At 35.7% G+C, this 21,602-nt stretch overlaps 3 protein-coding genes across 9 annotated transcripts; 2 read left to right on the top strand and 1 right to left on the bottom strand.

The window, feature by feature from the left end:
- Nucleotides 1-55: 55 nt before the first annotated feature.
- On the bottom strand, nucleotides 56-8,156 carry LOC113064263 (cullin-5). 3 transcript variants are annotated; one of them, XM_026234934.1, is made up of 19 exons: nucleotides 7,502-8,156; nucleotides 6,776-6,885; nucleotides 6,471-6,570; nucleotides 6,152-6,328; nucleotides 5,877-6,018; nucleotides 5,643-5,788; nucleotides 5,368-5,448; nucleotides 5,097-5,235; nucleotides 4,686-4,816; nucleotides 4,388-4,495; nucleotides 3,809-3,873; nucleotides 3,579-3,711; nucleotides 3,310-3,441; nucleotides 3,114-3,237; nucleotides 2,852-3,027; nucleotides 2,406-2,567; nucleotides 2,145-2,263; nucleotides 1,425-1,548; nucleotides 56-989 (listed from the first exon to the last, which is right to left on the bottom strand). In XM_026234934.1, the coding sequence occupies exons 1-19, from the start codon at nucleotides 7,523-7,525 to the stop codon at nucleotides 795-797; spliced, it is 2,388 nt and encodes a 795-aa protein (XP_026090719.1). In that variant the 5' UTR covers nucleotides 7,526-8,156; the 3' UTR covers nucleotides 56-794. The 3 variants fall into 3 exon arrangements, 2 of the variants coding, with proteins under 2 accessions (XP_026090719.1, XP_026090720.1); XM_026234935.1 differs by having other exon boundaries at nucleotides 5,142-5,235; XR_003278797.1 differs by having other exon boundaries at nucleotides 854-989; nucleotides 1,425-1,582.
- Nucleotides 8,157-8,276: 120 nt separating this feature from the next.
- slc35f2 (solute carrier family 35 member F2) lies at nucleotides 8,277-12,594 on the top strand. 2 transcript variants are annotated; one of them, XM_026234937.1, is made up of 10 exons: nucleotides 8,310-8,406; nucleotides 8,473-8,503; nucleotides 9,205-9,337; nucleotides 9,421-9,593; nucleotides 9,908-10,035; nucleotides 10,137-10,296; nucleotides 10,589-10,745; nucleotides 11,431-11,483; nucleotides 11,666-11,820; nucleotides 12,106-12,594. In XM_026234937.1, exons 3-10 carry the CDS (start codon nucleotides 9,222-9,224, stop codon nucleotides 12,343-12,345), a joined length of 1,182 nt encoding a protein of 393 aa, XP_026090722.1. In that variant the 5' UTR covers nucleotides 8,310-8,406; nucleotides 8,473-8,503; nucleotides 9,205-9,221; the 3' UTR covers nucleotides 12,346-12,594. The 2 variants fall into 2 exon arrangements, with proteins under 2 accessions (XP_026090721.1, XP_026090722.1); XM_026234936.1 differs by lacking the exon at nucleotides 8,473-8,503 and having other exon boundaries at nucleotides 8,277-8,406.
- A 137-nt stretch (nucleotides 12,595-12,731) lies between these two features.
- LOC113064266 (ELMO domain-containing protein 1) lies at nucleotides 12,732-20,755 on the top strand. 4 transcript variants are annotated; one of them, XR_003278798.1, is made up of 13 exons: nucleotides 12,732-12,927; nucleotides 13,306-13,379; nucleotides 15,100-15,245; nucleotides 15,358-15,386; nucleotides 15,989-16,086; nucleotides 16,189-16,318; nucleotides 16,441-16,574; nucleotides 16,866-16,934; nucleotides 17,249-17,353; nucleotides 17,649-17,699; nucleotides 18,097-18,230; nucleotides 18,856-19,311; nucleotides 20,667-20,755. XR_003278798.1 is itself a non-coding variant. In XM_026234938.1 (12 exons), exons 2-12 carry the CDS (start codon nucleotides 13,363-13,365, stop codon nucleotides 19,029-19,031), a joined length of 1,089 nt encoding a protein of 362 aa, XP_026090723.1. In that variant the 5' UTR covers nucleotides 12,732-12,927; nucleotides 13,306-13,362; the 3' UTR covers nucleotides 19,032-19,889. The 4 variants fall into 4 exon arrangements, 3 of the variants coding, with proteins under 3 accessions (XP_026090723.1, XP_026090726.1, XP_026090724.1); XM_026234938.1 differs by lacking the exon at nucleotides 20,667-20,755 and having other exon boundaries at nucleotides 18,856-19,889; XM_026234939.1 differs by lacking the exons at nucleotides 12,732-12,927; nucleotides 20,667-20,755 and adding an exon at nucleotides 12,951-13,040 and having other exon boundaries at nucleotides 18,856-19,889.
- Nucleotides 20,756-21,602: the final 847 nt, after the last annotated feature.

Here is a 21,602-nt window from a genome sequence, read left to right as displayed (position 1 = left end):
AGGTAAAAACTATATAAAAACTATATAAACAATTTTTTTTTTTTTTTTTTAGAAAATGACAGATCGTTTGGCTAGATAATACCCTTCTTCCTTATCTTGGATTGTTTAGAGACCTTTGAAGGTGCAATGAAAGTGCATTTTGGAAGTTCAAACCTGCGGGCCCAATAGAAGTCCACTACATGGAGAAAATTCTTTAAATGTTTTCCTCAAAAAACATAATTTCTTTACAACTGAAGAAAGAAAGACATGAACATATTGGATGATAAGGGGGAGTACATTATCTGTAAATTTGTGTTCTGGAAGTGAACTACTCCTTTAACATGAAATACTGCCATAATTTAAAAGTAATATAAAAATATTTGAAAAGAACTGTTTTAATTTCAATGGAAAAAATTTCCCATTACAAATTTTTTTTCTGAACATAGAGACCATACGCCTGCATTCAAGATCTTTATACTGACCACTTTTGACCACGGACAACACAAGTGTGACCCCCAACTGAACAATACCAGAGGTTAAAAGATTGCACAAAATGCATATAAATTAGCCACAGCGATTCTGCTCACTTTACTCCTCTACTGTATTTCTTCCAAAGTTAACTTTTATTAATTTCATAGATTTGTGAAGTAAGGCAGGGATTTGTCAGCAATTTCTCAGCGTGATGTGTTTTGAGATAAATCTAGTCAATCCCCCAGCAGGCCAAGCTGGGCCATGAGCTGAAATCAGATATGGAATCCTCCAAAGGAGAGCTAGTGTCTAAAAAAAACGTCCCAGAGTACACTGGCCGTGGTCGGCTACGCCATGTAGATAAATGTGTTAATGTCCGTCTCATCCCGTTTGATGTATTTTTGTTCTATCAGCCACTCGATCTGCTCTTTGATCATCTTTTTCTGGGGCAGAAACATGTTTTTTAGGATCTCCACCAGCTCCGTCTGAAGCTGAGCATTGCTGATCCTCTTCCTCATCTTCATGATCTGAATGATAGCTTCCTGTACAGAGTGAAGAAGAAGAACTTGATGACAACTGAGGTTTACATCAGCATATCAGAGAAATGTTTCTCATACAGGTAGTTTGATATAAAGGTTCATGGTTAAATGTTTGAATTTAGTTTAGTAGACAAATGTAACTGTATTTAAAATGCCTGAATATGAGTTTCTTTACAAAACCTTTCATAGAAAAAAATAATAAAATAATGGATAAGTTGCACCAGATGGTGAAAGAAGCCAACAAGTGCCCAGCTTACATGGGAACTCCTTCAACACCGTTGGAAAAGCATCCCAGGATGCACCTCATGAAATCACTACTACTACTACTACTAATACATAATACATATACATACACACACACACACACACACACACAAACATATACACATCTCAATCATTAAGATCATGTGAAAGTGATAGGCTCAATAACCTCAATACCTGTGTTCGTAATATCCTAAGTTGGACTATGCCCTCATTTTCTTCTTCACGCATTCTCTCTGTGGTGAGTTGTAATCGACCAATCAGATTGATCTTCCCTCTTTTTTGGACCTTAGAGTTTTTTCTGTGCAGAAGAGATCCATAAATTGAACTGACGTCTGTTAAAACACGCAATTAACAATATGATGTAATACTCTGGCAATGTATGTACTTGGATATGAATTATGATACGTAGTACATTATAGATAATTGTATGTGCATACAGATTATTCAAAAGTTTGGGTTCAGTAGAAAAAAAAAAGACTTTAAGAAACTAATATTTATTTTCAATAAAGGTGCATTAAATTGATCAAGGTTACATCAATACACAAACATTTCCAAAAAATATTAGGAATGTCATAAAAAGAAATGTTTCTTAAGCACTAAATCAGCATATTAGAATGATTTCTGATCATTATCATGTGACAATATTGGCATGTGCCACCACATGATAATTACATGCAATAAATCACATTTGATAAGATACTGAAGTAGAAAAAAGTAATATTAAATTATTTTTTTTAACAAACAAAGATAACATAAAACCAATGTAAAAATCTTTCCAACTAGATGGAATGTGCTGAAAATATGCACAAGATTTATGATTTATTATCACAAGTATTATTTAAATTATTCATTATTCTTCGGCAAACGCAGGCAGTGTGTGATGATTGTGCTTACATTAAAGAAAACTCTTGATTGATGTAAAATACAGTGCCTTCTGCGAAGTCTTTAGGAGAGCCCACCACAGGTTCATATGACAGCACCTGACGCTTTAGTTTGGGGAAAGCTACTAGAGACTACACATTTAAAACACCAAGCAAACAAATACAAAGGGTTAGTCAATCTCATATCAGATCCATTCATTTGAAATCCACATGTCCTTCCCATTGCCATTTAAACACATTTGTGGAACTGTCATCAAAATAAAGCCTCTGTTACCCAGAGAGTCCGGCGCAGCTCAGCGTCCGGAAGTTCCGTGGCTAGTTTCAGATTCTCAAAGCTGATCCTCTCTTTGGGCCTTTGGTTCCAGGCAAACAGCACGGCTAACTGGAATGTCGTGACTTCTAAATCATACTGCCCAACTTCATTCTTGAATGTGATCTAAGGATAGAAGAGATGAAACCAATCTTGATCTGCTCCCTTGACAGAACGGACCCCTACAAAATGTCAAAGTCGAGGCAGAATCTCCAGTGTAGCAATTATCCTGACATTTCAAAGACTAAATAAAAGTTGACCGCAACACAATTCACAGTAGTAGAGCTTGCGAGCATCAAAGTTCAGTACAAAACACACAGACAAGAAACTAGTCTCAACGGGAAGAGGCTGGTTTTGGGTCCCAGGAAGTAGAGCATGCTGTTATACAAAGAGCTGAAGCTGCTACTCACAATGCCATTGGACATCAAATGGTGCCAGTGTAATTTTCTGCCACTGTGATTTTTCTTGTAAAACTCTTCGACTTCAGGAATGAGATCTTCTAGCTCGGTGGGCAGAGATACAAACACTTTCTCTGAACTCCGAGCCCATGCGCCTGCATTCAAGATCTTTATATTGACCGAGTCAGCTGTAGTGCCAAGACAAAAATATGAATTAGTTCAAACTTACCATAGAGTAGCTAAGGAGCATCAGTTCAGAAGTGACATGTCTGACCTGGTAATGCAAGTTTGTTGTGCTTGTGCATTTCTTTGAAGGATTGATTTAAGTCTTCTGATACTTTGATGTCCTGGAACATTCTGGCGAGCTTGTTCACATAATCTGCTGGCATACCAACCTCCTGTACGCACACAAAAGTCACTTAAAGAGATCGACTAACAAGTCTTTCATCCATGCTTTCGAGCCCCCTTACCCTGAGCCACTCCACCATGTTCTCTTCAATCTCACTGTCTGCAGAAATGTCAAGAATAAGCCTGCGGGTCAAGTGCGCTTTGTGGTACCTCATGAAGACATCTTTGTTCTGAACATACTTTAGAACCAAGAGCTGTAATCAGTACATGAAAGGATATAATTAACACATTGGCAACTGCAAACAGAGGCGTGATTAAGATTTGCAAAAATACTGCCACAATAAAATACAAATATTTATTGTTCACCCCACCCACTCACTCACTCACTCACCACTTCCTTCAGCTTGGCCTCTATCTCTTCTGAGGTGAGTTTCTTGCTCAGTGGAGTCTTTCTAAGGAGCATATCACAGTAGTTGGCCAGCAGCTCTGGACATTTGGACTCTGGTTGAGTTTTCAAACCCACACTGCAAATAAAGGACAGATAATATATGTATGAAATCTTCACATTTTCAGAAAATACACACACGCATATACATACATACATATATTAAGATGCCTTACCCTTTCTGTTTTAGAGGGAGCTCTAGTTTAAATATTGTGGCGTCATTCACTACTGCTTTGTATGCCTGCATAAATATGCATAAAATAAAATAAGAATGGAAAAATGGAAACCACTTCTCCACTTCATAAAAAAACAAAACACAAAGCTCATTAAGTACATTACATTACTGTTACATTACCAATTTTTAAGGTTTTTACCAAGGGTGCATTTATTTGCGCAAAAATACAGTAAAAACTGTAATACTGAGAAATGTTATTTAAATAAATAACTTGACTATTTTAGTATATTTTTAAATATAATGACATAGCTGATTTTCAGCTGCCATTAGACTTCAGTGTCACATGATCCTTCTGAAATTGTTCTGATATTTTTGGTCCTCAAGAAACATTTTGTGACTTTATAAATGTGTTGCGATTAAAACTGTCAGTTTTCATCAGTTTAATGCACCCAATCTTATATTCCCCACCTTTTTGAATGGTAATGTATATTATATTTATATAGCTTATATAAATATAAAGTAACATAATTTTATCCAATAAATCAAAAAAATCATTTTGATAAATCCTCTTGAGACTTACCTTATCCCTGGCTGTTAAGAAACGTGGATCATCTTGGAATGCTTCCTTAACTAATTTACTAAAGCGGTTAAACAATGTTAGGAGCTGCTCAACATATTTTTCAGAGTCCTGAAAAAAAAAACAATTTCAGAGCATTTTTTAAGAAACAGTTTCGAGACATATTATATGTTATTACAGGGATAAATAAAAACAAATTTCTTTCTAGATCACTCAGTGATTGAAATACCAACAACTGGATGCATATACAGAATCCATGATGCATCTGCCAGTTAATGAAAAGCAGTTACTCTTTACTCACTGTGGTAATGGTTTCTGCTGAGGCCACCATATCAGCCAGACCTGCGCTCATGATGTGATCCTCCAGGTCCTTCAGCATTGGCTCAATCCCACTGGGCACTTTGTCCATCAGCGAAAACATGAGGTGCAGCTCTGAGGAAACACACCAACAGCACACACATTAAAAAAATGCTGGTACTGGGATCCTAAAAACATGATATTCCAGTCTATGCAGCTCTAAATCCAAAAGGCAGGTATTGTCAACATTTGACATTTCCATTCCTTTTAGTAGTGCAACTTTATAGTTGTACGCTGTTTGTTTACGATTGAAATGGGTTGGTGGACTCAATGACTGGCACACAAACACACAGATGGTGGGATGGGTGGGGAGGTTTTGGCAAGATATAGATGGGAACAATATCCCATTGCCAACCTGAACTTGCGGAGCCTTTGGTGCCAGAGCTCCTGCCGTACTCACTCTCTGTCTCGTTCCGCTTGATCATTCCCGGACATTCGGCCAGGATTGTTTCTTTGAACGACGTCACCAGTGCATTCACACAACATTCCATCAGCTGAATAAATGCAAAAAGCAGAAACCGAGCACCCAGTGTTAGTATGTGAGAAAGACACATGCACACTACATGCTGAGCATTATTTAATAATGCGGCACCACTGGGTCTTGTTTTGGAGCAGAGAGCACTCACTGCCTGGACGGAGTTACATTCACGTCTGGTTTCCAGATATCGAAGCGCACGCTTCTCTTCTTCTCTTAACTTGCCATCTGCCTGTCAATCAAAAGCACCATCTGGGTTGAACAACTTTCCAATATTGTGACATAATTATGACAGTTCAGATGTGCTGTTTCATACACATAAAGGCTTATACAGTAGTTGTACAATTGCTGACAGAGTTAATTCACACTAGTGTCACTCACATTTTTCTAGTTTAGGTAGGAAAGCAGTTTGAAAACAACACTCACATATTTCATATAGTTCTGAACCCCGTTCTGTTGTAGATAGGAAGGTGCTTGTGTCTTGTAGAACCTCTCAGTGGAATCTAGATATGCCTTCTCAAAATGTTCTCTATAGATCTGGAGCTTGTCATCAGCATTGGAACACAAATTCACTGTAAAACAGAGCAGAAGACAGAAGCGTCCATCAGGAGAGGTCCATCTGGACAGAACCCGAGAGGCCCAGTATTATGAGAGCTTCACCATATGACTCCCTCACTCCGATGACAAGCTGCGAGTCGAACGCTTCTCCTAATCTCTCAGCGTGGACCAGTTTCATGGCACTGTCCTGGAGCCGGTTCTTTATATTACAGAAAATAGACTCGTTCCATGTGTCCAGCATAAGCTTAGGCAAAAAAAAAAGACAACAAATGATTAGCATAGATATTTTTATATTGATGTTATGCATCAATAGCTACAATAATAACTGTATTTAAATAAGAGGACAATATAGTTTGGTTAATATACACAAAATCCACCTTTCTAACAATACTGTCTTCAACATTGGACTTCTTATTGGTCCCCTGGTTGCCCAGCAGGGTGATTTCCAACTTGCAGAAGGGCTTAGGTAAAATATCACACTGTGTGAAGAACTTCCTCCACTCCACAATGTAAGCTTTAAGCAAAGCCGTGTCATCCTGATGACTAAGTACACGCTGAAGTAGATCAGAAAGAGTACAAGTAGAAACAATATGCATTGAATCATTCAGGATTATTGAAATAAGGCTTACGTATTCTTCAGAGAAAAATTGACTTACATCACTTTTTATATGTGCAAAAGTAGTATACAGTACGTACTGCCTGTGCTTGCTTGATGAAATCTAGTATGTCTTCTTTCAGAGCCTGGTGAATCTTTGACGGGCCTTTGTCGTCCCATAAACACACTGCATGGACGTCTCTGCAAATCGATCACAGAATTAAGAGAACGTCAAAAAGCTGAGTATATTCAGTGTTTAACATTTCAAGCAATGTAAACTATGGTTTAAAACTTGTTGTTAGTCCTGACTGATATTACTGACCATCAGATCCAAACAGCACCATCAGTTTAATAATAATAATAATAATAATAATAATAATAGATGCTCACATCGAAGACAACTTACGAGAACAAATCGAACCACTGCTGCTTAGTAACTGCCTCCTGACGAAGTAACTTCAAAACAATGGGCCGCATCAAATCCCACTTGTCTTCAAACTGCAGGGAGCCTTTATTCTGAAAAAAGGAGAACCCGGACAATGAACATTTATTTAAAAATGATTATAAGCCTTATGCATTTATGCACATTTACGAAGACTGGATAATTTCTTTTCTTTTACTTCTTGTGAAGTATTCAAACAAAACAGTAACAGATTAAGTTCAATTTAATGTGTAGATCAGTTATTACAGCTGTATAATTAGAAACCAGAGGCAGCAGGTGAGCTTCAGCCTTGACATAAATGAGATATTTTTTGCCTTATATTGCAATAATTAACAACAAAGATTACAGTACGACATAAACAAGGTATGAACAGGCTGAATAAATGCAGCTTCTTCAATATTGCAACTTTATTCAGGAAAAAAATACGCATTTATATATATTTTTTCATTATCCATATGCAGCCTCATGATAGATAGCAGTTAGTTTTGTGGCTGAGCAGTGAGAATAGTTATCTTATAATAGAGCTCTGAACCCTACAATCAACAATTCGAACAATGTGGTTTGAAGTCAACGCGTCATGTTTAGCGATGCTATTAGAAGCGGACAGTAACTGGGTCATTGGATCGCTGTCATAACATTACAGGAGATGCAAACGATGCAAAAATATTCTCATATCCAGGGACCTCCTACCTTCAATAAATGAGACGTCGCCATGTTTCTTCAACTTAGTCCCCGTGCGGTCTCGCGATGTTTCGGGAGGTTTGGTTGCTAGGGAGCATTTCGACAGACTGCATCAGCAGCACTGATACTGATATTTATTCATGGTTATATTAATATTTTTATAGAAAGAAGGAATAAAATAAGACAGAACGAAAATGCTTTTTAAATTAAAGGAGCAGTTAATGAATGCATATACCTAGGCTTCTATTCCGCGCATACTAATTTACACACTATAAATTCTTTTGAAAAAGGATGACACGTTTGTTTTTATCATCATGCCACTACACTACCATTGTGATAAGACATTCACAATTAATCGAGCAGGGTCACACGAAATGTACTGTCACTTGAGGGTTTAGTTCTCAACCAAATTATATCAAGGCGTAACATATATTTGATTGCAAACAACTGTATGATTAGTAATTATATGTTGAAGTTTAGTCCACAGATATGATGGGTTCTTTGCCATAAGAATACGAAGGCCGACCAGCTGCAGCTGCAGATACAGGTTCGTCTGTAAATCTACACTCAGTTCTCAGTAATCATCGCTATATATAAATTTAACGGCTCAGTTAAATTATGGCAATTTCAAAAACATTATCTTTATAACCAACGAAGTGAATGTCTAATCGATGTAGAATGCCCAGTGCACACAATTTCCGTGTGTACAAGTCGTATAACAGCATGCGTCTGTGCCGTTGGCCACACTTTAATAAAGAGGAAGTACATTTAACCTCCAATTGGCTGTTTGGGGGAAATGGGCGGGGCTTTAAATTGGCGAGTGCGTTTCCTCGCTTTCATTAAAAAAGAAAACTGTGGTTGGATTTTAACTCATAAAACGTAAACTATAGACATGACGGATCAATTATATTCTGGTAAGTAACATACTCTTGGTTTTATTCTTTAACTTGTAAACACGTGACGTTGTGTTTTGTTTTTAGCCTTAGCTAACAGCATCCAACTCTTAAGAAGGTAAGAGATTTGCTTTTTGCTATCAAGCTACGCAGCTTTTAGCCTAAAACGCATAATAAATCATAGTTGTTTTATTAATGAGTTCATAATATTTTGATCTCCGTGACTGTTTGCTCGGTTTTACGTTGTCTAAAACACCCAACAGTGCCACGTGCTCTGAGAACTGTCGTTACAACCATCACACCCTTTCAGAGTTCCGCATTTGTGTCCGAAGCACCAGTTTGCTCATGCAAACTGCAAACAACACTCATTTTACATAGTTCTAAAAAATATTAAGCAATTTATATCAGGCTTATGTTGATTTTTATTTAAATACATTTTATTTTTAATTTAAAATGAATTGTAATTGCTACATGGTGATCTTTAGTATTTTAAGTCATATACTGTATATTAGAGGTTTTAATTCAGTATGTATTGATCAAGTCACAATAGGTTTTCTTTATAGGAAATTATAAACTTATCTAAGTCTTTTTAGTTGGTAAGGGAAATTTTCTTTAGATTTTATGACCTTTAAGTAAGTGACATTAAAAAAGAAATGGCATTTTCTTTTTAAATTAAAGAGGCCCAATTGAGATCAGCATCATTGCGCATAAATTCCTAAAGAGATTAAGATTATTTCCACCATGAATCACTAGATGTTCCCCAACATCAAAGCCTGTGACTTTCTCTAAAGTTCTTTTCATTTTCTCTGGATTTTCCAGGTGTCGATGTTTAAAATATGGATTGTGAAGTGGGAGAGAACTCCTTTGAACATGGAAGATTGGGAACTCTCAGACGATGGGGAAGATTTCTTTGTGGTCCACGGAATCTCACGTTTAAAGATGTGCTTACATGGTATGTTAAAGATCTTTAAGGATGTTTAATGTTTTTACATAACAATTGTCTGATTGATGGTAACTTAAGAATGGTTCCTACAGGCAGCTCTGCAAAACTATTGTAATGGGTCAAGCCCTGTCTATGCTGATATGTGGGACGGCAGTTACATGTCAGTATTTGGCAAATGCTGGGGTAGAGACGCCAATGCTGCAAAGCTTCCTCAATTACACCTTGCTGCTGCTCACCTATACTTTAGTCTTAGCCTTCAGGAGAGGTAAGTTGATGCACACCTTCTCTGCTTGGACTCACACACTGCTCTTATCAGATGATTAGAAGGGCAGAATATAATTTCCATGAGCATGCTTATTATTGCTCCAGATTTTAAATAAAATTATTTGTGGATTCATGCCTGCAATGCTGATCTTGCGGATTAAAATGTTTAAATTATTTATTGAGTCTCCTCAACATGTAAAATGTACTACTCATAAAAAAAAACATGTTATGTAGCTTTCCTCCAGCAATGCAAGCTATTACAGAAGATATGGCATGTATTTTTGCTGGATTAATAAAAATGTTTTCATAATTTAGGTGAAAATAATATGGTTCGAATTCTAAAAACAAAGTGGTGGAAGTATTTTCTCATGGCTCTTACGGATGTTGAAGCCAATTACACAGTTGTGAAGGCGTACCAGTACACAACCCTTACAAGTATACAGGTAAGAATACATCATTCTTTTTCTTTTAAGTTGTAAAAAACACCCACACATTGATACAGTGATTTTAAGTTAACATAATAACTTAATGTAATGTGTTGTAGCTGCTGGACTGCTTTGTGATTCCGGTTCTGATGGTGCTCTCGTGGATCTTTTTGAAAACTCGCTATAGACCATTGCATGTTATAGCTGTGGCTGTGTGCTTGCTTGGAGTCGGTGCAATGGTGGGAGCAGATCTGCTGGCAGGGAGAGACCAAGGCTCAAGTAAGTAGAGGCAAAAAGGGGCATAATTTAATTACATCTTGATAATGCTTTATAATGTTCTTTTACGTTTTCCTTTGTTTTGCTTCTCATGAATCATTTGCCAAAACCTATTAGGTATTTTAGTCCTGTTACAAAAGATAAGATTATTCTAAAAGAGGACAATTAATGAAACTAAATGAATCATTAATCATAGACTATGTTTTTGTTGCTTGAAATGTTATCATCTTGCACACAAATAGTTGATCTCCGTGGATCTGTTTCTTGGGCTTTTAGTGTGTTTCTGTAACTGCAGGTAGTCATGTGTTGTTGGGGGATGGACTCGTGCTGGTCAGTGCTGCTCTCTACGCAGTGTCTAATGTTTGTCAGGAATACACAGTGAAAAACCTGAGCAGGGTGGAGTTCTTGGGCATGATGGGACTCTTTGGGACACTCATCAGTGGTGTGCAGATGTAAGTTTTATGTCACAATCTCATTTTGTTAGTGATATGCCCCCACCATGAGAGAAAGCCTTGCTTTTGAAAAGGAGAGGCTATATTTTATTGAATATTTCAATGTTTTTTTTTTTTTTATAAGAAATGAATCCTTTTAATTATTAATTCTATTATTTAATATTCTTATCAGTGTTCCTGTAGCTCAAATGGTCAAGCATTGTGTTAGCAAGTGCAAGGTTGGGGGTTCGAATCCCCGGGAACACATGTTAGGAGACAATTGTTAGCTTGAATGCAATGTAAGTCGCTTTGGATAAAAGTGTCTGCTAAATGCATAAATTTAATTTAAATCAAGGATGCTTTAAATTGATAAAAAGTGATGATAATAATAATAATAAACTTTTTCAAGAGTACCATATCAGCATAATGATTTCTGAAAGATCAGGTGACTCTGAAGACTGGAGTAGTGATGCTGAAAACTTCCCATCACCAGAATGAATTACATATTAAAATATATTAAAATGGAAAACACTTATTTTAATTTGTAATGATATTTCACAATCTAATATATCACAAATAATTGCAGCCTTGGTGTGCATAAGAGACTTATTATATTACTGACACCAAACTTTTGAACACTAGTGCATATATAAGTAATTAGTCCTAGCTGATCTTTTAATTTTAGTATTTCATTTTTATTTTGAAGGGCTATATTTGAATCCAAAGCTGTACCTGTTATCAACTGGAACTTGAAAATATGTAAGTAACTAAGTTTTAAAAGTTTTTTTTTTCTCACTGACACAAGCTCGCAATATTATCTAGTCATCAACTATATGAAATTTCATTAAATGTATGTAGTAAGTTTTACAGAAATCTTGAGTATTTCCTGTTCTCCTCTTGATTTGATAAATGCTTTAAATACCTGTACATTTATTCTGTAGGTGTGCTCTTTGTTGCATATACTCTGTGCATGTACGGGCTGTACAGTTTCATGCCTGTAGTGGTAAAGATGACCAGCGCCACGGCTGTGAACCTCTCACTGCTGACTGCTGACCTCTTCAGTCTCTTCTGTGGCATGTTTCTTTTTCGCTACAATGTGAGTAGAAAGATTACATTTTCAGCAAATCAATAAAAATGCCAGAACGAAAGAAAAGATTAAAACTTTTTCCAATATCTTTCTCACAGCCCTCTTGCTAAATCATAATTTTCCAGGGGTGTTGACATTTTGAGTGGTTGCACTGATTCTTGATATTTGGAACACTTGCTTTATATCATAAATCTTTTAATGAAATAGTTTTACTAACTCTAATATGCTGTGGCTTGTTCTCATTGATTTTTCGTTTTCTTACAAGTTTTTGAAGTTTTCCTTCTTTCTTCACAGTTCTCAGGCCTGTACATCGTGTCTTTTGTGGTGATCACGCTTGGTTTCATCATGTTCAACATCGTCCCGACCTCCACAGCAGATCAGTCTTATTCCACTGATGACAGGGCGTATCATCTTGCTTCATCTGCGGATGTCCAACAAGATGGAGACCTTGTAGTAGACTTAGGACAGGAGAATCAGGACAGGACAGGATCCAGTCACAAAGCACATTGCAACGGATTATGTTCCCAGAAATAAAGCTCTACAATGTAGAGTACAGTGTTAAATTTTATAGATTTGCTTTAGAAGGGTTCCTATTTTTATGCTGAAGTCAGGGTTTAATCCGTTATTTAAGGATTTTAAATCCACTTCAGTGTGTCTTGACTCTATATTTTTATGCACAATAATTTGCATATAAATGTTATTTAAATCTGCTGAGACTGAAGATGACACATTACAAAAATAGAAGAAAGTTGTCGTCCTGCACTATAATGATCTGTATACTGACTGGGTTTTTTATGATTATTTGTGACCATTAAAGTGTTTTTTCATTCATAGTTTGATTTTCTTTATGGACCCCAGTGTCCCAAACCCTGGTTCTAGAGGAACAAATGAATGGTATTAAGTTTCAAATTATGGGAAAACAATTCATATAAAACTCCATGCCTGAGTTTTGTCTTTATGTAAAGGAGTGAGAGGTCTTCTCAGCAGAGCTGCATTGCGATGCTGTGAAGCGCCCTCCCTCTCTAATTCACACGCTCATCATGGAGGAATAACAGCTACCTGCTTTACAGAGAGAGGAGGACAGGCTTATTCCCGTTCCCAGCGACGTCTTGAAACGTATGTTCTTGTCATTTATCTTTTGTCAGACTTGATACGCTCTTGTCACACGACCGTGTGTGTGGTAGAACAGAGCAGAAGAACACCTATTGCAAGATGAAATAGTCTCGACGGTAAATGACTCCGAATGTCTGTATTATATAACCTTAAATATAATAATAAAATTATAATCATATTATATAAATATCTGTCGCGTCAGACATTAAATATGTAGCCTACTCGTGGATGTGTAGACCTTGTTAGAGCAGTTGCCCACGGCAACGTCTTAACCAGCCTCGAGCCACAATACATTTCAGTCCACGACAGCTGAATGCAATACAACGATTAAATAAAGATAAGATACACTGTGGTTTTTCTTTTGAATTATGTTTTGTGCAGGAGGTCAGACCATCCGCGAATGTGAATTACACTGTTTTATTAAAGCAGACAATCGCGATGAAGCATTTTCTGAGGTAAGTACGTCTTTATTGCTTAATTATAATAGTGACATATTGCTTGGAAACTGAAATGGCATTGTTTTCATTTTCCATTTTTAAAAATTCACATTAAATTCACCGTTATACTGATTTTATATTGCATGCTTTGTAGTGTGGCCCAATTAGCCTCTGTCATGGATGTGGAAACAAAAACAGAAACGAAATAAGTATTCATTATTCTTATCAGGTATTATTATTATCATCATCCTCATCAAAATAATAGAATGGGCTTATACTGCACCATAATAACAAAAGGCTAATAATAATTAGTGTGTATGTGTATATAGTTATTATTATTATTATTATTATTAACTGTGACAAGTATGTTTAATAATGATTATATTATAAAATATCATCAGATATTATTGCTATTATGGAACATAGCCAAACTATAATATATATATATATATTAGGAAAGCACATAAAAAAAAATACTGATTATGTAATAAGTATTACATATTGCAAAACATTTTTAAACATCCTGAAAGTGTTGCTGTTTGTGAAAACTCTTAAGGATATATAGTATAACCCCCTTTCTAACTCTGATACAAATGTTTGTGCTCCCATCTTGACAGACCATAGTGAAACTTACATCAGTATGTCAATGCTTCATATTAGAGATCCAACATGAAAGCTGGTGAGATTATATTATATCCCACCCTCAGTGGCCTTTTCAACTGCTAACATTCATTTACAGCAGCAGCTCTTAAAATGTAAATAACTGAAAAATACCTTTTGATTAACAATCCCTTGATGAGTCATCCACTGCCTTTCAGTTTTATGTGTTTTCCTGTCAGCCATTCCTCTTAATTATATTGTTCATAATAAATTATATTGAATGGCACTAAACCTAATAGGAAGTCGCTTGAAATGCACCAGTATAGATTTGTATTTCAACTAGATGTTTAGAGGTTGAGACTGCTATAATGCAATATCAGACCTGGCAATTATTAAAGTCCTGGAAAAGGGACTGAATAACCTTTGGAACACTTCATTTCTGTTCAACAGCTTTGATAGACTATAACACATTTTTTACAAAACACAGGTTTGACTGCAAATTTCGTGCCGATTGGAAGGCGAGTCTATCCTGTGAGCAGTAACTCTCAACACAATCAGCAACTTGATTCAAACAGGTTTATTCCTAGTCCAGTGTGTTTCCTGTAGTGAATTAAACTGCAGTTAGACTGATTAATAACATAGATGCATGGAATCCTCCTTGCATTGATTCAAAACAGATGCATATAGTAGACAGACATGTTAGTAAGTCCTTTGGTGAATACATACTGCTTGATACATGCAATGAAACCTGTATAAAGAATAATACTTTCAAAATGATATTTTACATTCATCATGCAGATCTTTGTAGAACTGTGACCCACTTCATTATCGTGGCCCATTTATCTCTGTCTCGAATCACAGACATGCATTTTACAATGGGGATTAGGCCTAGCTTTTGTCAACATCAGACCATTATAAGAGAAAAAGAATGTGCATTTCTCTTTGAACAGTTTTAGCATTGTTAATGGAAAACACATCTGGTTGAGTTATTCAGTTCAGGTTTAGAGTACTCAAATATAATGAGCTTTCAAGATACCTCAGTGAGTACGCTTTAATCTGGGACAGAATACACAGGTGTATAAGGCCTGTCAGTATTGGACATTTTATTCAGGCCTCTTTATTTCTCTGAATCTTCTAGGGTCCTGACCCAGTTGCTGGTGGTGCTTTACTGTAAGTGTTTGTGGCGGGGCTTGAAGTTTGTCATCAGGAAGGTGACGGGACGATGTGAGCTTCAACGGATCTGTTACAATAACAAACCTGGCGCCCGAAGGACCCTCAAGATTGGTAAATACAATCAGTGACTTTACTAGTACATCTGCAGTAAAAAAAAAAAAAAAAATCTATATTTGTAATATTGCCATTTTGATATTATTTTGTGTTACTTTTAATTTCACAGAATCCTCACTCAAATGCTCTAAACATGAGGTGAGTCATGAACTTTGTTTTTTTTTTACACATTTATTACATCACATTTATTGTATTATTGTATTTATATATTTAACAGTATTATTAAATAGTATGCATTTAAACATTTTTGTTTTATAAGTAGGATTATTTTAGTATTATTTAAATTGTTATATTATTAGCTACTATTTTGCTAAGACTATAATAGCATTTATTTTATATTTTTGGGTTTATTATTTTATTACATTTAATAATTTTGTTATATGCTTTTTTTTTTTGTCATTTTGATGTCTTTTTAAAAACATTTATTTATCTTCAATTTATTTTTATTTCAGTTTTAGTCATTTTATTACTTCAGCTTACAGTATTGTAGGTCAGTTACTTACCAAGGCAACATTTTTAATTTTTCGTTTATTATTTTAAAGCTTTTCAGTTAATGTTTATTTTATTTCGGCTTTTTTTGTATTTGATACTATTAATTTTAGTTACAATAACAATACTGGTTCTAATCTGATTTAAGTCCCATATGAAAATACAAGAAGGCTAAATCATTTCACATACTGTATTATGCTATTTTTTGTATATTAGCTAATATATTTCTTTCAATTACTGTACCTCCATAGCTTTTGCGGTCTGCCGTCAGTGTTCAGCCAGATTCTGTAGAAAAGACTATCGATGATATAATGTCCCTGAAAAGAATCAACCTTGACACTAACCCACAGTAAGGATCCCATCATTTGCTGATATACTGTGTGCATTTTAGGATTACTCTCTGTAAGGTCTTCCTTTGAGCACATTTGCTGTATTTCTTTTCTTCTTACAGGCTTGGCATCTCTCTCCAGGCTTGCCTGCTCCAGATTGTGGGTTACCGAAACCTAGTAGTGGAGGTGGAGAAGCTGCGTAGAGAGCCGTATGACTGTGAAAACCCAGCACATGAGGAGATGCTCATGAAGGTATTAGAAGTAACTGACTATTAGCAGTTGCCAGCCCTTTAATGGTTGTTTCTAATAACTGTGTGCAATTCACAATGTAGCACAGCATCTCGGCCATAACAGAATTTTTTTTTATTCACCAGCTGTGGAAGGAACTCTGTCCCGATTCTCCTCTCTCTGGACGCATCTCAAAGCAATGGTGTGAGATTGGTTTTCAAGGAAACGACCCCAGGACTGATTTCAGGGGCATGGGTCTCCTGGGCTTGCACAGCCTACTGTGAGTAGAAAACCTGCTGAAGTGAAATCAGGACAAAAACATTCAATCTTTATAGTCTTTTAAACGCATGTGCTTAAATTAAATTATATGTATAATCAATAATTGTTTGGCTTAGATTTTTTCACTGAGATTGTTGCAATGCATTAGCATTTGCTTAGGTGGCATAAATAAGTTGCCTAACTTTTTAAGCAGACTGAACTGTATGTGGCCTTAAAATCCAATCTACATAGGCAACTCACTAGGTTTTTGAACAGAACAATTCAGTTGCTAATTTCCATCTTTTATTTGCAGGTATTTTGCGGAGCATGACAAAGCCACTGCTCTCCAAGTTCTTCATGACTCCCTGCAGCCCAAACACAGGTCAGATCCTTCAGATAGTCCTCTTAGGAGGTTACTATGTATGTACATTCAGTTATGTACTCAGTTATGGTATATTGTCCCATCCAAAAGAGTATCAGTGATTGGCTTTAAGACACGTTTTATCTTTAAACACACATTAGCAAACATACACCAAAAGCAACACACAGCATCAGTATCTTGCCAAAGGATGTCAGTTAGTCTGTAGTTCCCCAGAAAGCTCTTATCAGTGTATTGCTTTATACTGTGTGTGCATACCATGTTTATTTTAACAGGTGATTTTTTTTTTCATGCCGTGCAATCGATCACACCTTCAGCATGCATGTCACCATCATGCACCCACACTTTTTTTTTTTCTGTTCCTGCTTCTTTTTTATTCCCATCACTGTCATGCACAGGAACGTTCCCAAAGAGGAAGCCAGGTACTCCATCTTTTCTCTCTCCGTAAGAAATTAATTTGATCATTTTGCCTCATTCTAATGGCTTTATTTTGTTGTTGTTATTTATTAAATCTCAAAACGTCCAACCTCACCTCACTCCAAACACAAGGCATTATGCTCCATTATAACGTTGGTTAGTAGCTGTGAATGCTTTCTTTTTTCTACAGTGAATTGTGTAATTGTCGTCGTTTATAGTTGACTGCACTATAGTAAATGTTTAAGGACTATTAACACAGGACTGAATGGACACACACCAACATTTTGGTTTTTCACACAGCAAGATGAGCAAAGCTGAGTGGGACAAGAAGACATACGACAAAGCGATTGGGTGAGTTCAGAATATTGCAAACTATTGCATGGACTAGAAATTTTTTTTTTTTCACCAGTAAGCAACCAGTTCCTAAATCAGTGAATGTTAAAAATAATTCTGCTGTGTATGCAGCGCCTGAACCCTGCTTGTGTGTCAGCACTGTTGCTTTGTGTGAGGATTTGATTCAGGCTCTTCTACTTGTCATGAGCTTTCAGGATGCATTAGCTCTGATGTGTAACCTGTTCAATCACTGCGCTGCAGACGTGGACACACAGACACAATTACAGCACAGAACAGATGGAATCACGCACACACAAACACCGACAGTGTCTTAACTTTTTATGATGTTTATTTACACTAAAAACTATTTCTTTGACATTGTGTTTTGTGCTGACCCAAATCTTTTGTGGCACAGATACTCCTTTGCAATAGTTGGCATAAACATCACAGACCTGGCATATTCCCTGCTGGTGAGCGGCGCTCTGAAGACTCACCTGTACAATGTTGCACCAGAGATGCCAAGTCTAGTGCACTTCCAACAGACCTTCTGTGAGTGTTATCATAATGTCACCATTGTTGTCATTGTGAAATCAACTATTGTTGTAAATTAAAAGTGTAAGTGAAATTATTAATAATATATAAAATGATTTTTATAATAATTATTACTATTATATTTGTAGTCAAATTATGCAATTAAAAATTATAATATATTGTACAACTAATTTTTTTGTATGTAAATTATATTACAAAAAAATAATAAAAAGAAATGAAACATTACATATCAATACATTGAATTGTATAATTTGTATACATAATAACATTTCTTATTATTATTGTAGTTTAATATTTGATATATATGTCTATAAATCTGCTCTATCATTATATAATTTATTATTAATAATGATATTTATATAATTGACATAAAATGAAATTGTACATAAGGTTGTAGATACTAACTACTACTAAAAATTAAATAACAACAATAATAATATTTATTTTATATTTGTGGTTAAATATTGGTTCTAAATTACAGTTAAGTTTAAGCCTGTTAGGTTTATTATATATTATATTTGTTTATTACAGACATTAAAATTACATAAAATAATAAATATATGTAAATAATTACTATATATTTACATGATTATTATTTTATTTATTTTTTATTTTTTCTTAGGTTATCTGATGCAGGAGTTCCACAGGTTCTGGATGGAGGAAGATCCATGTGACATCATGGAGTTCAATCGCGTGCGCACCAAGTTCCACAAGCGCATCCTGAAGCAGCTGAAGAACCCTGACATGGCACTGTGTCCTCATTTCACTGCCTCTGACCTTCACCTGGTCAACCTGTAGCTTTCCATTCATCTCAACTCTCATCCTTAATGTCCATGTCTCATTACTGCCAACTGCTTAGCCGGTCTCTTTCTCATGTATTCTCACACCAATGTCTCCTACAGCACATCTGACCAGAAGTAACTGAAGATCACCAGCACTGCTGAAGACCATGTTGATTGTATGTGCGCATGGCAACAGTGCACCACCTTACAGCTTTCACACTGATTGTGATATTTACAGCTATCTGAATGTGGACCGGAGAGATATCTCCAGATAGGACAGGGCTCCCTATCCACCAGTAGGTAGAGCTGTTGGTACATATTAGTTAATACATTGACCTTGCAAGCGTTTCTACACATATCCACCGCACTAGGCTGCACTGATACCAGGCACACTTTGAAACAAATGACCATTGTTTATATACACTATCATATACTTTCAGAGCTGTTATATTAAAGTCTTTTAAAGGAATATACATGGTTTAGTAAAGTTAAGCTCAATCAACAGCACTTTTGGTATAATGCTGATTACCACAAAAAAATTATTTAAAAAAAGCAAAAATCTGGTTTACAGCGAGGCACTTAAAATGGAAGTGAATGGGGCCAATTTTTCTGTTTCAGAAATGTAGCCACAAGATATACATGTTAACATAATTTAAGTCTGAAAAAATACTACCCTTTTCTGTGTAAAGTTATTTTTAAAATTGTAAATAAGATGATTTAAACAGATCACATAATACATAAATTTGAATAGAATTCAATGCAGTTGCTTTATGAGATTAGAGTTGTCAAATTTCTGATTTTAATCACTTTACATTTGGCCCCATTGCCGTCCACTGTAAGTGGCTCACGGTGACCTTGATTTTTTTTGTATTTATTTTTTATTAAAAACAAAAAAAGAGAAGAGCCGACATTAAATTTATGTGGTAATCAACATCAATGAGTAACCATAACCATTATCATCACCCTCATATTCTGAATCTCATTCTTCCATCATATACTTATACTACATGTTGCCAAGAAGCAGAGCTTAAAATCAAATATTTACTTACCAAATATGGTAGGATAATGTGTGTTTTGTGAATGTAATCATGCAGAGCACATGATTGTTTTACAAATGTAATAGTGTTGATGTAAAAAAAAAAAATAAATATATATATATACTGTATAAATAAAAAATATGGAATGTTCCATTTTTCTGTCCTAGCACCAAAGCAATAAGTGACGTTTAGAACAGTTACTAGAAACATTTTTGTTCTCTTTTGCACAAGTGGTGCCTCTATTGTATTATTACTAATTAGCATAATGTATAACTAAAGTTTAGCCCTCAGTGTGAGTATTTCAGGCATTCTTTGGTCTCTTCAGCATTTCTTTTTTTAACCTTTACAGCTGTCACATCACAAATGCATGTTGTTCTTTAAGTTTGTCCATTAACCCTTTAACACAATGGATGGTCACAGGGTTTGCCTGGATTTAGTTTTTGCCTGCAAAAAACTTTATCAGAATGTCACTTAAATTTTAATGTTGTTAATCGGTGCAATGAATGTCTTTGCTAATGGCAGTGTTAAGCAGCTTATTGTAAATAGCTATTGGTTGAACTGTGTTTCCACATGATTTTTAATGTGTAAAAAGTGTCCTACATTTCTCATTGCAGCACTTTTACAGACAAGACAGGAGAAGTTGTTGTACACAAAGCCTTAGAGGTGGAATACATCGAAACATTAAAGCTCATCATTATGCATGGCTGAATGTTTTCATATCAGTTGTTTTTCGTGTTCTCTTTCACATGTGTAAATAACTTTTTTTTTCCCCACAATAACAATACAGGATCCTTTATCAGGAAATTAAATCATAGTTCTGGGGAGCTTTATAAGTCATTGTACCTCTGAATAAAAGGCTGCATGAAATAAACAAAACTGAAATAAAAAATAAAGCCATACAGTAATATTAAGATAATAATGAAAAAAAAAGCACATAACAAAATTACTTGAAAATAAACAAAAATCTAAAAATAATTTTAGTTTTACTATAATAGTTTTACTGACGACACTAAAAAACGGCCACCGACAAGCATACGTGTTGTTCTGAGTTTGATCGCACGGGGGCAATAACGATTAAACTATTTTCTGTCAGGACTCGTTCATCCTCAGATTACTGAAACCCCATTTATAAAAGATAAAGACTTGATCTACTAAACTGGACTAACTGATCTGTTGACAGTTTAAGATGGGTTTTATGCACTTTCAGCTGGTCAGACTGGGAAACCACCGTGGCTAGAAACCGTTTTTTTTAGGCTAGCAAACCTGTTTTAAGGTTCTTCACAAGTGCCTGATCTGAGACTACAATCCCTGTGTGATGACAGTCTTCTCATAAACAAAGGTTATGGTTTAAAAAGGACTGTTATCTGTGCACTCGCAACAGTCCAGGCCTAACGAGCCATGACAGCCAATCTGACATCAGACACACTCTGTCACATGCAAGTTCCTGTTTCCCCAACACCTGCCTTATTGTGGAGTGGCCTGTGACATCATTTAGCATAATGTCCAAACATTTCATGACAGGGATGTCGAGAGGCATTAAGAACCCTTTA

Source organism: Carassius auratus, chromosome 46, assembly GCF_003368295.1.
Source record: "Carassius auratus strain Wakin chromosome 46, ASM336829v1, whole genome shotgun sequence".
Taxonomy (NCBI): Eukaryota; Metazoa; Chordata; class Actinopteri; order Cypriniformes; family Cyprinidae; genus Carassius; species Carassius auratus.
The sequence above is the reverse complement of the archived record's forward strand: the minus strand, read 5'-3'. Positions and strand labels throughout refer to the sequence as shown.

Coding starts and splice junctions, on each gene's coding strand:
- LOC113064263 (XM_026234934.1), bottom strand. CDS start 7,525: ATGGCGACGTCTCATTTATTGAAG. Junction 5,236..5,367: donor AATGTAACTCCGTCCAGGCA/GTGAGTGCTCTC, acceptor GCATTTATTCAG/CTGATGGAATGTTGTGTGAA. Junction 990..1,424: donor TTAGGATATTACGAACACAG/GTATTGAGGTTA, acceptor CACTCTGTACAG/GAAGCTATCATTCAGATCAT.
- slc35f2 (XM_026234936.1), top strand. CDS start 9,222: ATGGATTGTGAAGTGGGAGAGAACTCCTTTGAACATGGAAGATTGGGA. Junction 10,297..10,588: donor AGGGAGAGACCAAGGCTCAA/GTAAGTAGAGGC, acceptor CTGTAACTGCAG/GTAGTCATGTGTTGTTGGGG. Junction 11,484..11,665: donor CAACTGGAACTTGAAAATAT/GTAAGTAACTAA, acceptor TTTATTCTGTAG/GTGTGCTCTTTGTTGCATAT.
- LOC113064266 (XM_026234938.1), top strand. Junction 16,087..16,188: donor AACCTTGACACTAACCCACA/GTAAGGATCCCA, acceptor TTCTTCTTACAG/GCTTGGCATCTCTCTCCAGG. Junction 17,354..17,648: donor GTTCCCAAAGAGGAAGCCAG/GTACTCCATCTT, acceptor TTTTTCACACAG/CAAGATGAGCAAAGCTGAGT.